A 15,115-nucleotide genomic window follows, 5' to 3' on the forward strand; every position below is an offset into this window, starting at 1 on the left:
CCAATAAAGAAGTACTACGGAGGATGAACACAACTGCAGATTTGGTCAACATCGTGAAGGGGCGTAAGCTGCAGTACTTGGGGCATATAATGAGAAACCAAGACAGATACGAGCTATTTCAATGCATTTTTCAAGGTAAAATTGAAGGAAAAATGGCCCCAGATCTCAACATAACTATTTCGTATAGCAAATAACAAAATCATCATAGCCACATAGGCACCCCAAGAAGAAGAATATGTTCAAGACGTGGTGATGACCCTGGCGCCCATTCTTGGAGATCTAAAAAATCTGCATCTTTTTGCACACTCACAAGAAATTGTCTTAATCCATTGTTCCACGAATTATTTTTGGACTCACCTGTTATATCTAGTTGTTTCGTAACCGGATTCTCAGCGGATAACTAAAAAATATATAAAGTAAATATACAGAGTGTTTTATAAAGAATGGGCCATAGCTTAACCCTAGATTCCTGATCTTAAAATAGGTCGATTTAAGCTAACTTTCCTTAGTATTACCCAGAGGGCGCCACATACGTCTTTCAGAGCTCATGTAATACGTTTAATTTTTTATCCCTCACTCTACATACTTTTTAAATCAACACTTTTATTCTCTTAATATTTTTACTTAAAAGAGGTTTACGACATTCATCTCGCTAAACTCAACTGTTTTCGAGATAAACCCATTTTAAATCTGCGATACAACATAATTTCTTGCAAAATATCATTGTAGTCAGATCGGAAAAATAAACTTGAAACCATAATAATTGTGCCAGTTCTCATATTTATGTAATTGCATCGCAAATTATATTTCAAGAAATTTGCAATAACATTTTTGTAAATAAATTTTTTATGGTTTTAAGGTATTTTTTGGGTGTAACTACAATGATATTATGCAAAAAAATGTTGCCTCACAGATTTAAAATGCGTTTATCTCGAAAACGGTTGAGTTTAGCGAGATTAAGGTATATTTAGATATTTAGATATTAAGTATATTTAGATATTTAGTAGTATAACTTTTTAAGTAAAAATATAAAAAGCATGAAAGTTTTGATTCAGAAAGAACCTATTAAATGAGCGCTGAAAGACTCATGTGGCGCCCTCTGGGTAATACATAATTTTTTGTGGTGAATTTTGATTTCTCGTCCCAAAAAACCCTCGCTTACCAAATTTTTGTGTTATTATCACATGCACTGTATTTCGATTATTATCAACTTTCGTACTAAGGTAAGTTAACTTAAATCGATATATTTTAACCTCAGGAATCTAAGGTTATGCTTTGGCCCATTCTTTACCAAACACCCTCTATACAATACATGTATACAATACAGAGTGAGTTTTATTGTACAGGATACAGAGAGTACAGTATGAGTACAATATAATTTTATAAAAATATTTTTAGGGGAGTCAGTAGAGATTTTGGCTTCGGAAAAAATCAAACAAGATAGAACATTTTCTAATTTGATTAACCCTTTCGCCACTGTGGGGAACTATAGCTCCCGGCCGCTAGTTCAGGTTTACTGATGGCTATAAATATAACCACTTTTACGTACAAATGAAATATTTCAGTAATTGATAGTCTACCGTCGACAATCGGCAACACTGGTGTCATAATATGATTGAATTTCCTAACCTAACATCGATGTATTGTGACATGTGCATGGCCGTCTGAGTTATTATTTGTAAAATTGCAAGAATCCGTTACTTATTTCAATTAAAATAAAGGAATAAAGCGTGCAGACGTTTATACTATTTCAAGCAAGTAAAATAAAATAAATAGTTTTAAAATGTAAGGTGTTTTAGCAAACAATATCCTAGTGGGATCGTTTGTTCCCTATCGTAATTTTATATGGGATTAAAATTACCCATCAGTAATAAACTTTTTCTCTTTCAGACATGCGACGAAACCGGTATCTTAGTGCAAAAGAGTTAGAAGAAGCTGTAAATAATATAACTGGCTCAGAATAAGAACCATTTTCAGCATCTGATGAGTCCGACTATATTCCTGGAGACAGCGAAGATGAAAGTGAAGGAGGAATCCAAATGAGCAACGAAGAGGACGAAGGTAACAGCAGTACTGAAGAAGCAGATATAAGCAGCGATGATGAATGTCATTCCATGAATGAAGAAAACGGGAGTGGCGAAGCTACTGACGTGAGTTCCAATGTAAACACGCATGTTGTATCTGATTCATTGGTAAATGATAAAGGCGTAATGGCCGTTATATGGCAGGGCACTAAAGAAGTTTTACTTTTATCAAACTGCCACTCACCATCTCTATCACATATTGAAAGAAAACTAAAAACAGGCGAACAATGTACTTTTTATTGCCCTGAAGCTGTAGTATTTTACAATAAATATATGGGAGGGGTTAATTTGGCTGATCAAAAGATTGCAACAAATGATTTAGACAGAAAATCTACTAATTGGTGGCGTAAAGTTTTCTACAAATTGTTTATGGAATCTGTAATTAATTCATGGAGCCCGTTTTCGGAGATTCAGAATAAAAAGGAGAAAGTTCCTTTTCTTCATTATTTAGTACCTGTAGCTGAGCAGTTGATAAGTTTGGGGAGATCCAAAGCCAAAATTAAAAGAAGAGTCTCTGGTCGTCCAGGTAGGCACACAAAAACAAAAAATTATGACAAATATTGAAGATCACCTTCTAAAACAAAGTAGCAGTAAAAGATGTTTTAGTTGTTCTCAAAAGAAGAAGGAAAGTCGTACAAAAACTTCATGTGTTGGATGCAATGTCCCGTTGTGCAAAAAGTGTTTTTTTACATTCCATCCATACGTGAATTTCATTTATACCTTATTTCTTAATAAACATTTCTTTTGTAATTGCTCTTTTTGTTACTGATGGGACCTTAAAATCCCAATCACAACTACTGTTGGGGCCAGAAGTTCCCACCTCCATATAACGGACAAATGAGAATTTTACGGCTAATTATATACATATTGAGTCTAAATTAATAACTTTGATTATAAAACTGAATATTTTCAGTCTCTTACATGTAAAAATGAATTCAGTGGCGAAAGGGTTAAGAAATATTGAATAAACAACATATCAAAAAACTCTATCCACAAGTGGGTGCTTTATTTTTTATTAAACAAATGAACTGCGAAAGTATTTTTTTTTAAATAACTACGATAATATAAATCTTAGAAAAAAAACTGTCATGACCATTGACAAATTCAGAAAATTTTACACAAAAAAACTTATGTAAAGATGTTCATCAATAATGGTCAAATAAAATTTTACAAATTGGACATGAAAAAAGAACATTTAAGTTATCTTACAGTTATAATAAGGAATAAAATGTATGGTGATAAGTACGGTGTGGACGGAAATTGAGACTTACATGAATTTTGTTTGAAAATGATTTAAAAATGTGGAACTAATACAATTTTACTTATATAACTCTCAAATTTGCACAACTTACTTTTCGAATATCTCTCTAAATGACGTTTAAGTCAAAAAAAGCTCAAAAATTTAATTCAAACGATACAACGCGCGCGACTTCTCAAAAAATGTAATGTTTGAAATCTTCATAGTTTTACAGAATTACTACCATTTTAAGAGGGCATTACTCACGTTTGAACAGATATATTACAATTTTATAAGTGTTTTTTAAAGATTCACAAGGAAAAAGTTTTCCTGTGGTTGGCTGTATACCATGTAATACAAAAAACAGTAAAATCCTGTATAAAAGGTATATTTAATAGTTTTTAAATATATCTTTTATACAGGATTTTACTGTTTTTTGTTTTTTTAAGCTTAAGATGTAATCTTTGAAATTCACTACATTATTTTACTTTAGACATAAAATAAACAACTCTTAAAAAATTGATAAAGATAAAAAATTGTAATAAAAAAACCAAAAGATGTCAGTTAAAAAATGTTTGTACAAAATCATAAATAATTTTCTTCTGTACAACTTATCTAAAATACATTTAATAACAAGCTTAAAAAATAAATGTTAAAAAAATTTTGAGTTCTTATAGGTACATTATATCTGAGTAACTTGGAACCTATTTTTAACTTTAAATTTAATAGGTCTGGATCCCGCGTATGAAAAAAAAGTTGATTAATAGCAAGCTGAAAATTTTTTAATAGCTTAAGGGTGTCTAGTCGAATAAACTTTGATATATGGGAACACTGAAACAGGGGAAGTTTTAATTGTGGAACAGGTTAAAAATTTGGAACGGTCACAGCACGAAAACGGCACATTTATTTTGTCCGACAGAACAGACTTAAACTCTCCGAACAGAGATTAAACTCTCATAAAAAAATCAGACTGCTATTTATTACCTGTCATAATTCCTGTCATTTGACATATTCTACATGTTCCACTCATTAAAACGCCCATTTGGTGATAAATAGCAATCTGATTTTTGCATGAGAGTTTAATCTCTGTTCGAAGAGTTTAAGTCTGTTCTGTCGGACAAAATAAATGTGCCGTTTTCGTGCTGTGACCGTTCCAAATTTTTAACCTGTTCCACAATTAAAACTGCCCCTGTTCCAGTGTTCACACATATCAAAGTTTATTCGACTAGACACCCTTAAGCTATTAACAAATTTTCAGCTTGCTATTAATCAACTTTTTTTTCATACGCGGGATCCAGACCTATAACATCAGTTTTACGAAAAAAAGTTATTTTTTATACAAATATTTTGCATCGTATATAATCTAAGAGGTAACCATCAAATATCAAATTTTATGAATTTTATACGAGGTATGTCAAAAAATATGAATTTCGCTTAACATTAAAGTACCGTTATATTTCACAATTTCGAAAATTGTTATTAAAAACGTTCTTTGAGATTAAAAACTATGTTTCAATGTTCATGTTCAATTACATCCTTCTACTTGAAATATTATAAACGGTAAATGTACTTAACTTTAACCTTTAACTACCCGCGCATCAAGTTATAAGATAACTACACGCGTGGCGTACTTTATACGCCACAAGAAAATACACTTAAAAACAGCGGATTTGTTTTTTTTTTGAAAAAATACACTTAGTTGTTTGTTATAAACCTTATTTGGCATCAGTGAATACTTGAAGTTCCTTCTCAGTAAGCCAATTGGGATTTATAACTGGAATCATGGAATCACTGGATTTCATGATAAATAAAATTACTAATATAAAATTTTTTGAAATGTGATTTTTTACAGGAGAAAAAGTATTGTTTATAAAGAAAAATATATTTTATGCCATAATGACTAAAACACAATTGAAATATGCACTTATATTACTACTTATATTAATATAATCGTGGCGTATATTGTCCACTACCGGAAACAGCAAATAATAAGCTGTAAATTACGATCTTTCCAGAACACCGATTATAACGAAACTAAAACCAAATTGTAAAGCACATTCCAGTGATAGGTTAGAGAGATAAACAAGGTCAAAAATTAAATTTTTAACTATATTTGCAGTAGAATTCTTAAATCTGGCATACAAAATACGCCAGCGCGTGTAGTTAAAGATTAACTGTTAAACGAAATTCATATTTTTTTAAATATCTCGTATAAAATTGAAAAAGTTTGATATCTGATGGTGGTATCTTAAATTTTAGAGCAGGTAGAAGCAATTTATGAAGAATAACTTTTTTCGTAAAAGTGATAATAAAATAGTTATCATAATTGCACAAAAATTATGTTGGATGTTCTTAATTTGAGAAACCGTTAATTTTTTTTAATCAGAAGGATGTAATTGCATATTAAAACATAGTTTATATTTGAAACAACTTTTCAAAATAACAATTTTTGATATTCTGAAATAAAATGGTACTTTACTCTTTAACACAATTCATATTTTTGACATACCTACCTCTTATAAAATTGATAAAATTTGATATCTGATGGCTGAGTTTTAGATTTTAGACTATGCAGAGCATTTTATAAAAAATAACTTTTTTCCTGAACATGATAATAGAAAAGTTTTCCATATGGTTGATCCCTTAAAAGTAAAATGATGAATTCAATGATATTTTTAAAATTATTTATACAAAATAATTGTTATTTTTTAAACAATTAATAAACAATTAGCGGCTAAATCTGTGAGTAGAACTTTTTAACTTAACTTGTATATAAACTAACAAAAGAAGTTTGAGAAAAATATAAGCTTGTTTCAATTTTGTCGAATTAATGCATATTTTTTTATATTGACTTCCTTGTTTATAGTAGTCAACTTTGAGCTTCACATTTAAAAATTAGTTAGATCGTTACAGGATGTTCGATAACAAAGTGGTGGCAGACCAAGCTAGGGGGTCAAATACTGGAACAAATGATGGAGTTTAAATATACATAAATCACGTCTGCTTTTAAAAATTTTCAATATTGTGAGAAATGAAGGTGCTTTACTCTTGAGCGAAATTCATAATTTTTGAAGTTTTACTTTTTAAGATCGAAGGTGAAATTTTATAATTCCCTGGCGCATGCACAGACAGACAGTATGCAGTTCGTTGATAATCTTTCAAATTATGTATGTATCAGCGCAAATAAGTCATTAAAATAATATATTAGTGTTCTTAGGAAATGTATTATTTATTTTAATTTTTGTGTCTTTGGATTTGTCTTCCTTGTGCGTAAGATAACAAAATATCTATTTTTATACTTCACTTTGATCTATTTGTCACCGTGATGTGTAATTATATCCGACACGTCAATAGCACGGGGCTTGATAGCTCGGTTGGTAGAGCATTGGACCATAGATCGAGAGATCGCTGGTTCAAATCCCGGACGAATCATTTTCATTTTTTTCTTATTTTTGGTATTGTTAAGTTTTGGTTAATTTTTGGTAATTATTGTTAATTTTTGGTATTGTAACTGTTAAGTATATTTATTTCGTTGAAATTATATAATAGAAGTATAACTTCTTACGTGCGTACAAAGTACACACACATTATTTTTTAACATACCTCGTATAATATAAATAAAATTTCCTATCTGATTTTTGAATCTTAGGTTTTAGACCGTGCAGAACTTTTTATGAAGTATTTATCATAAAATTAAAAATAAAAAAGTTTCCCATAATAAAATGTTTCCAACTTACGTAGACACGCTGTATACAGGGTGTCTGCGTAACTTGGAACCATATGGGAAACTTTTTTAATATTAATTTTACGAAAAAAAGTAATTCTTTATAAAGTGCTCTGCATAGTCTAAAACCTAAGATGCAATCATCAGATATAAAATTTTTTCAACAGTATACGAGGTATGTAAAAAAATATGAATTTCGCTCAAGAGCAAACTACCTTTATATTTCAAAATATCAAAAAATTTTATTAAGAAAAGTTATTTGTAATTAAAAACCATATTCAAATATGCAATAACAACCTTCTACTTGAAAAAAAAATTCTGAAATTTTCCCAAATTACCGATTCCGAACATAATTTTTATTTATTAGACATGTAATAACTCTTTTATTAATAATAATTTTAGAGAAAAAAGTTATTCTTTTTAAAAATCTGTGCATGGTCTAAGCCTCAAGATGCAACCATCAGTTGTCCAAGTTTGTTAATTTTGTACGGGGTGTGTCAAATAATATGAATTTAGAAAGAATTATTTCTAAATTCATTTGAAGATGTAAATATTTGAAGGATTGTGACGCCACAATGTCGACTTTGAGGAAGGATATTTCGAAGATGGTTAGAGATACCGAAATGCTGTTTCCAGATTTGGATTCAGAAGACAAAACTACATTGGAATTCATTGCTAGATCTGCTCTAGCCATTGTAGGAGTGGCAACGCACGAACGAATGAACAAACTAACTAACGAGCGAACGAACTAACAGACTTTGTGAATTTATAAACGAAAGTTTTCGTTGAAAATGCTGTGATTTGTATAAAACATAAAAATATGTAAATAATTAAACAATAGTTAAAGAAAAATAAGGTATAAATACAGGACAGATTTATAAAAAAATATTTTCAATAGCATTTGAAACGAAGGATAAATTGTCTTAATAGGTCCTTACCCCTTCGTACACTACACCCAATATTACACATATTAAAAGAAGACCTGCAAACGATGTCATTTTGATTTACTGAAATAAAAATTCAATAATTTGTATATTTATAATTTTAACTCCGCAGGAAATGCATATCAATGCACCATTACTATTGATACAACACCCACCAAATCTAGATTACCGAGTAGGTCTATCTAGCAAATTGCGAGCAAATTATTATAGATCAGTAAATGAACGTGAAATACGGCGATACCGCGTAATTTTCTGTAGTAATTACAAGAGAGCTCTAAAATTATACATCTTTATCCCGAGTGATACTTTGACAGCCTAGTGACATGTCAAAATGTCACAAGGGCAAAACAAATCGATAATCTTTAGGAGTTCGAGCGTAATTCGATAAGATTATTTCATGAATAAATCTGCCTTTTTAAATAATTTTAACTAATATGTTATTGATATCTTCGCCTGAATATTTTCTAAATTTGTTCCTGGTGTTCTCTTTGACAAGTTGTAAAATATGAATTGTCATTAATGTCACTGAATGTTCATTTTCTCCTAGCAACGAAGAACATCTGGCGTAATGCTTGACGACGAGAAATTATTGAAAATTATTGGGACTAATTACACAAGTGCTTCAAAATGATCAATAATTTTAGATAAAAATAGATAAATTAGATAAAAACTACTAGTATAGGGTTCATTTTGAAATGAACGAGATTAGGTTTTAAAAGACAATTCACTTGTAAGCCAAATTATCTGATTCTTTTGATCGTCATCATGCAACCTCTTCTGTCCACTGCTGGACATAAGTCTCTCTCATTTTTCGCCACTCTCCACGTTTATGTGCGTTCAGTGGCGGCTCGTATCACTTTAAGAAGGTAGTGCAAGAGCTCGGGCAGCCGCAAAAATTTTTAGTGACGGATTCACGATATTGTCAAAAAAGGTATACTTACAACAAAGACCAAAAAAATATATGCGCGGATACTTTTATCTTATGCATCTTATGTTTATTGATCCAAGCAATTGTCCAACATTGATTAAAACAGTTCCGTAAATTAATTAATAATAAAAACCTCTTAACCTACCACCAGCATTTACTGCTGATAATGCTTGAAATTTGTTATTACGATTTAGTCTCTATTTACCAATTTATAAAAATAATACTATTTCATTATTCACACACATGCACAAATTTTTATAATGTCACTTTTAAAGTTTACGATATATGAAGTTCATTCTTCTATTTTTTGGTTGCAAAGTTTTCAATGACTTTATTATTAAAATTATCAATACAATTTACAAAATGCTTTTCTGCAGATAGCATACCTAAAACACTATATTTTAACATTGAAAAACAGCGTTCTGCTTCAGATGTTGATATAGGAATGGCAACTAAAATACTTAAAAGTTTAATAGTTTCTTCAAATGTGCTTTTTACGCCTTCCCTCTACAATTAAACCGATAGCGAAACAGTCCCAGAGGTAGTACTTAATTCGTCTCGCTAATACAGTATCTACTTCTAATTCAGTTTTAAATCGAGTTTTGCTTAAAAATTAAAATTGTCTCCATGTTTCATTAAGAAATGATTCGGAGAACTGATGCTTATAAGCAGAAAACTTCTCCGACATAAATAAATTAGAAGCAACTAAATGTCCGGAGAAGGTAGACCTTTGAAAGATCTGGTACTTTGAATAATATGAACCTTTAAGTCGTTGTCTAATTCGGCGCTAAAATTGACCAGCTCCTTAAATATGCCTCTATTTTCTGAATTTTCTTTTTCGTCGTGACCTCTTAAAGCTAACTCGAAAGCTCCACAAAATCTTATAACATTTGTAGTTTTTTTTAAATATTAAAAAAAATATTCTTAAAAATTTAAATTTCTTAAAAATTGTTTTAAGATACTAATCTTCATTATCAATTAATAAATTAAACTTAAGAAATAATCAAAATATTATTTATACTACACCCACGATCATGAAGCATTAAAAGTTTAATTATAAATACAAAAACTTTTTAACAGAAAATATACATGATAAAAGCGACAAACCAGCACGTAAATAAACTCAACCTCGTACCCGGCACATAGATTCTCATTTCAAGCTATACTAATAGTCCAATATAGCTCTTTCTCTGTCACTTCATAGAATGCTCGTACAATCTTTCTGTCTTTAGTCGTGTCAGTACTGACTTTGGCACAAAGGAGATTCTCCTGTCGAATAATCTCCGCTGTCGGCAGGGATTGTATTACGTTGCATATACATGCAACGGTAGCCAATCAAGCGCCAGCTTAATTAGCAATTAAAAAAACAAAGGTGTTTTCGATATTGTATTGCAAAAAACTCTTCGGGATTTCATTACTTGATGTTCAAAGAATATCTTCTTACCTTGGCAACATCGAAATTTTCAGTTTTTCACATTGTTTTTGAGGATTAAAAATGGCCGATTTCGCAATTTTTAAATTTTTAATCGCTTATATGTCAAAAACTATCAACTTGAGAGAAAAGTCGCTAAAGACCTTTTCTGTTTGAAATGATCCAAAACACCTAAAAATACTTTGTTCGATGCAAAAAAAATCATTTTGGGAAAAAAACAAAAAAAAAACGTTTAAAAAAATTTTGACTCATTTTTGGACCTGGCAACATGCAAATATGTTAAAAGGGGTCGTTTTTAAGCAAGATTGTGCAAAAAATCCGAATCAGACTATTTTTCCTAGCGGATGAGCAGTGGCTTTCTGGACTATTTGTATATTTACTTGAAATTATTTTCTATAAATTCAAACTTACTAATAACAAAAAAACTTCACAGATGGGTAACTTTTAAACTTTTTACAAAGGACAGCGTTGTAAAGTTAACCTAATTTTCTCTGTTACATGTCTTGTGTAGATACTGCGTTTTTGCTTACGACGGCAGATATGTGGTCCCTTTTTTGGATAAAAAAAATCGTGAAAATCCCCTCTAATTATTATCCCAAATGAAATTGATCGTTACTTTTTTACAATAAGTTACTTTAATTATGTACTGTTTATATGATTTGTAAGTTTCACCGGTTCAAATTGTTTATTTTTGAAAGAGTTGTATTTAAAAACGCTTTGAACTTCGAACAGCTATATATCTTAACCAATTTTTGTCTTACACAAAAACAAGACAATCCAAAATACTATTCAGAAAGACAAAATCCACATTGTTTTACTGCTTGAGATTTTTGGGATCGCTAATAACTTTTAAGTTATTTGAAAAAGAAAGCATTTTTTTTTAATTTCAAGAAAAGTTGTACTGACGTTATTTCAAAAATTAGCACTTTGAACCCGCCAAACTTACAGATCAAATAAGAAATACATAAGCAAAGTAAATTGTAAAACGGTAATGATTAATTTTATTTCAAATTCTAATTAGGGGGCGATTTTTACTTTAACGATTTTTTTTTACAAAAAAGGTACCCATAACTTGCTTAGTTGTGACGCTAAAAACTTTTGTAAAAAAAAACAAAAATATTGTGAGACATGTTTTGATGAGTTTTCTCCAAAAATATTTCACTTTTTGGTTATATCACATTGAAATATTGGATTTGTAATTTGACAGATACAAACCAACTTTTCCTGAGTTACAACTCTGCTTCTGTTGGGTCTAAGGACTTCGTTATACACTATTTTTTTAGTCTTTTCATAAGCTACATTTCTGCTAAGAATATTTATTCGATAAAGTACTTATAGATATTTGCGCAAAACCGTCTACAAATGTGTTTTTTTTGTTGAAAAATTAACAATTTTACTCGCAAAAAACTTAAAAAGTAATGACTTAGTGAAAAAATTCTGTAGAACAAAAGTTGCTTAAAATTTGTCAGTTCATCCATTTCCGGACTTATTTTGACGTTTTTTTGTACGTTTTTTAACCCCCGGGAAAAGAGAGCTTTTGCCTCCCAAATAAAATCAATCCTAGGCTCAAGTTCAAAAGTGAAGTTGACGATAAGAGGAACCTCTAAATCCAAATTTTCAGGCAAATCTCTCGCGACTTGGAAAATTACACTCCAGAAGGATCATTTATTGGCCTACTATTATTTTTTTTGTAACATTACTAGAAAACAAGATTTCGTCTTTATCTATCATGTGGGTTGTATTTTATTCAAATCGGAAAACACCATTTGTGAGTTCACTACTTGTTAAGTTTTTCATATACAGTGTGTCCTGAAAAGATTGGTAATAAATAATTAATAATAATATTTATAATTATTATACCACACATTCTGGGGTCAAAAATAATTCGATTGAAGCTAACTTAACTTATATAAGTACGAATTATGTGCTCATAAAAAAAGTTACAGCCCTTTGAAACTATAAAATGAAAATCGGTTTTTTTCAATATATCGAAAACTATTAGAGATTTTTCATTGAAAAGGGACATGTATCATTCTTATGGCAAGAACGTCCTAAAACAAAATTATAGTGAAATTTGTCCATTTCATAAAAATTTTATGGGGTTTTGTTCCCTTAAACCCCCCCCCCCAAACTTTTGTGTACGTTCCAATTCATTATTGTGGTACTATTAATTAAACACAACGTTTTTAAAACTTTTTACCTGTTAGTATTTTTTCGATAAGCTAGTTTTTATCGAGATGCGGCTTCTTTTTTAATGTATTAACATAAACATTTTATGGGCGTTTTATTCCTTTAAACCCCCCAAATGTTTGTGTACGTTGCAATTAAACTATTATTGTGGTATCATTAGTTAGACACAGTGTTTTTAAAGCTTTTTTGGTTTTTAGTCTTTTTTTGATAAGTCACCTTTTATCGAGATGTGGCTTCTTTTTCAAAATATACCTTAAAATGTAAATTATAAATTTTTCAGATTATTAATAGGTCTCCATAATCGTACTTAACCATATACAAATATGTGGTGAATTCGACAAATATTCAAAATATCTCGATAAACACTGGCTTATCGAAACAGTAAGAGGCAAAAAAGTTTCAAAAACATTGTGTTTAACTAATGGTGCTACAATAATAATTTAATTGGAACGTACAAAAAAGTTTGGGGGGGGGGTTTAAGGGAACAAAACCTCCATTAAATTTTAATGGGATGCACAAATTTCACTTTATTTTTTTAAGATGTTGCTGCCATGAGAATGCCACATGTCTATTTTCAATAAAAAATCTCTAAGGGTTTTCGATATATGAAAAAAAAATCGATTTTCATTTTGTAATTTCAAAGAGCTGTACTTTTTTTGTGCACTATTGCATATAGGTAAGTGAGGTTCAATCAAGCTATTTTTGACCCCAGGATTTGTGGTATAATTTATGAACAATCTTTTCGGGACACCCTGCACATCGTGTTCCTACTGGAAAAATCCACTAACTCTATTTTTTTCAAATTTTACATTTTAATACCATTATATCCAGAAACATCAATATATTTTATGCTAACAGGAAAAACAGTACCTATGTCTCAATATTCGTCATCCACCGTGCTTAAATATGAACCATGAGTTTTAGCGGAACTTTTATACAGTAGAAATACATCAACTGCACTTAACTGAGTCTTATTTATACAAAATTACAAAGCCGTTATATTACATAGGTACATTCAATGACAAGGAAAATCACCTTCATCAGGAAACAAAACTTGAACAGCCAATGTACCCAATTTTTACGCGGTATAAAGGTATAATAATATTTAAATGCGTTTTTCTCACAACTTTACTTTTGTGAGTTGCCATCCCTCACTTTTAAAAAGCAAAGTTTTCAACCTAATATAAACATTAATAATATTGAAAAATATTAAAAATATTACTAAAAGATTTTTAATTGAAAACTTGTTGCTTCATTTCCCTGGTAACACCTCCATGGCTTCTAAAAATTGCCAGCCAGATCGATGCTGAAGCGAAGAAGACAAGAGGGAATTCAAAAACTTACAATTCACGACTCCGTCCGTTCAGCTGGTAAATTCGGAAAATGGACCTAGTTACTCAAAAGAGTAAAGACCAACATAAAAATAAAATAAAAATTCCATTTTTATTTAGTTGAAAATGCGAAGGCAAAACTGTTTTTACCCCCTCCGTGGCTCAGTGGTAAGAGCGCCTGCCTTTGGATCGAAAAAATCAGAAAAGTTGTGGGTTCGAATCTCACCAGGGTCAGGAATTTTTCATTTATTATAAATTAATAAATGAATATAGCTTCTGTCCTTGTGGGATCGGTACTCACCGGAGGGACCGCAGATGTTCGGATACAATTAGCGTCTCTTTGCAAAGACAATGACGTCGACTTTGCAAAGTAACAAGACACTTACTCAACACACACACTACACATGACACTAGGTACCTAACTGTTCAAAATTACCGTACCTACCATGCCAATGGCCATTAGTGGTCGAGGCATTAGCTAAATAAAAAAAAAACTGTTTTATTTTTCACTTAGAACAGGGAGCGCAAACCAGCACTCTTAATCGACGATTTTCAACTCTTTTTAGAGTCATCATCGGAAAGGCGTAGGCTTGCTGCTCTCTGCTCGAAGTGACAAAACCACGAAAGCTATCCCCGCACTGCAACTGAAGTTAATGGATTAGGTGACTAGCGTGATCTGGTCATTGAAAGGCACAATTTTTAACCTAATATAAACATTAATAATATTGAAAAATATTAAAAATATTACTAAAAGATTTTTAATTGAAAACTTATTGGTTCATCTCGATCCGTCCATCTGGCTTGCAATTTTTAGAAGCCATGGAGATGTTACCAGGGGATTGGACCAATAAGTTTTCAATAAAAAATCTTTTAGTAATATTTTTAATATTTTTCAATATTATTAATGTTTATATTAGGTTGAAAACTTTGCCTTTCAATGGCCAGATGACGCTAGTCACCTACTCCATTGACGTCAGTTGCAGTGCGGGGATAACCTTTCGTGGTTTTGTCACTTCGAGCAGACAGCAGCAAGCCTACGCCTCTCCGATGATGACTCCAAAAACAATCGAAAATCGTCGATTCAGAGTGCTGGTTTGCGCTCCCTGTTCTAAGTGAAAAATAAGACAGTTTTGCCTTCGCATTGCAACTGAATAAAAATGGAAGTTTTATTTTATCCTCACTTTTGTTGTCTCTCTTATCCGCTCTTTTCTCTTTTTATTAATTAGTCTTATGTGTAACATTTGT

General features: G+C 30.9%; 1 protein-coding gene across 1 annotated transcript in view; it reads right to left on the reverse strand.

Moving 5' to 3' along the window:
* The window catches only part of LOC126878445 (microfibril-associated glycoprotein 4-like), a 47,501-nt gene extending 39,378 nt beyond the window's left edge, over nt 1-8,123 (reverse strand). The window contains exons 1-2 of the mRNA XM_050657189.1: nt 7,984-8,123; nt 358-400 (exon numbers count right to left, since the gene is read on the reverse strand). Of these exons, the coding sequence (XP_050513146.1) occupies nt 358-400; nt 7,984-8,043 (103 nt within the window). The 5' untranslated portion in view covers nt 8,044-8,123. The remainder of the gene's footprint in view (nt 1-357; nt 401-7,983) is intronic.
* Between the last annotated feature and the right edge of the window lie 6,992 nt (nt 8,124-15,115).

This window comes from Diabrotica virgifera, chromosome 7 (genome assembly GCF_917563875.1).
Source record: "Diabrotica virgifera virgifera chromosome 7, PGI_DIABVI_V3a".
NCBI lineage: Eukaryota > Metazoa > Arthropoda > Insecta > Coleoptera > Chrysomelidae > Diabrotica > Diabrotica virgifera.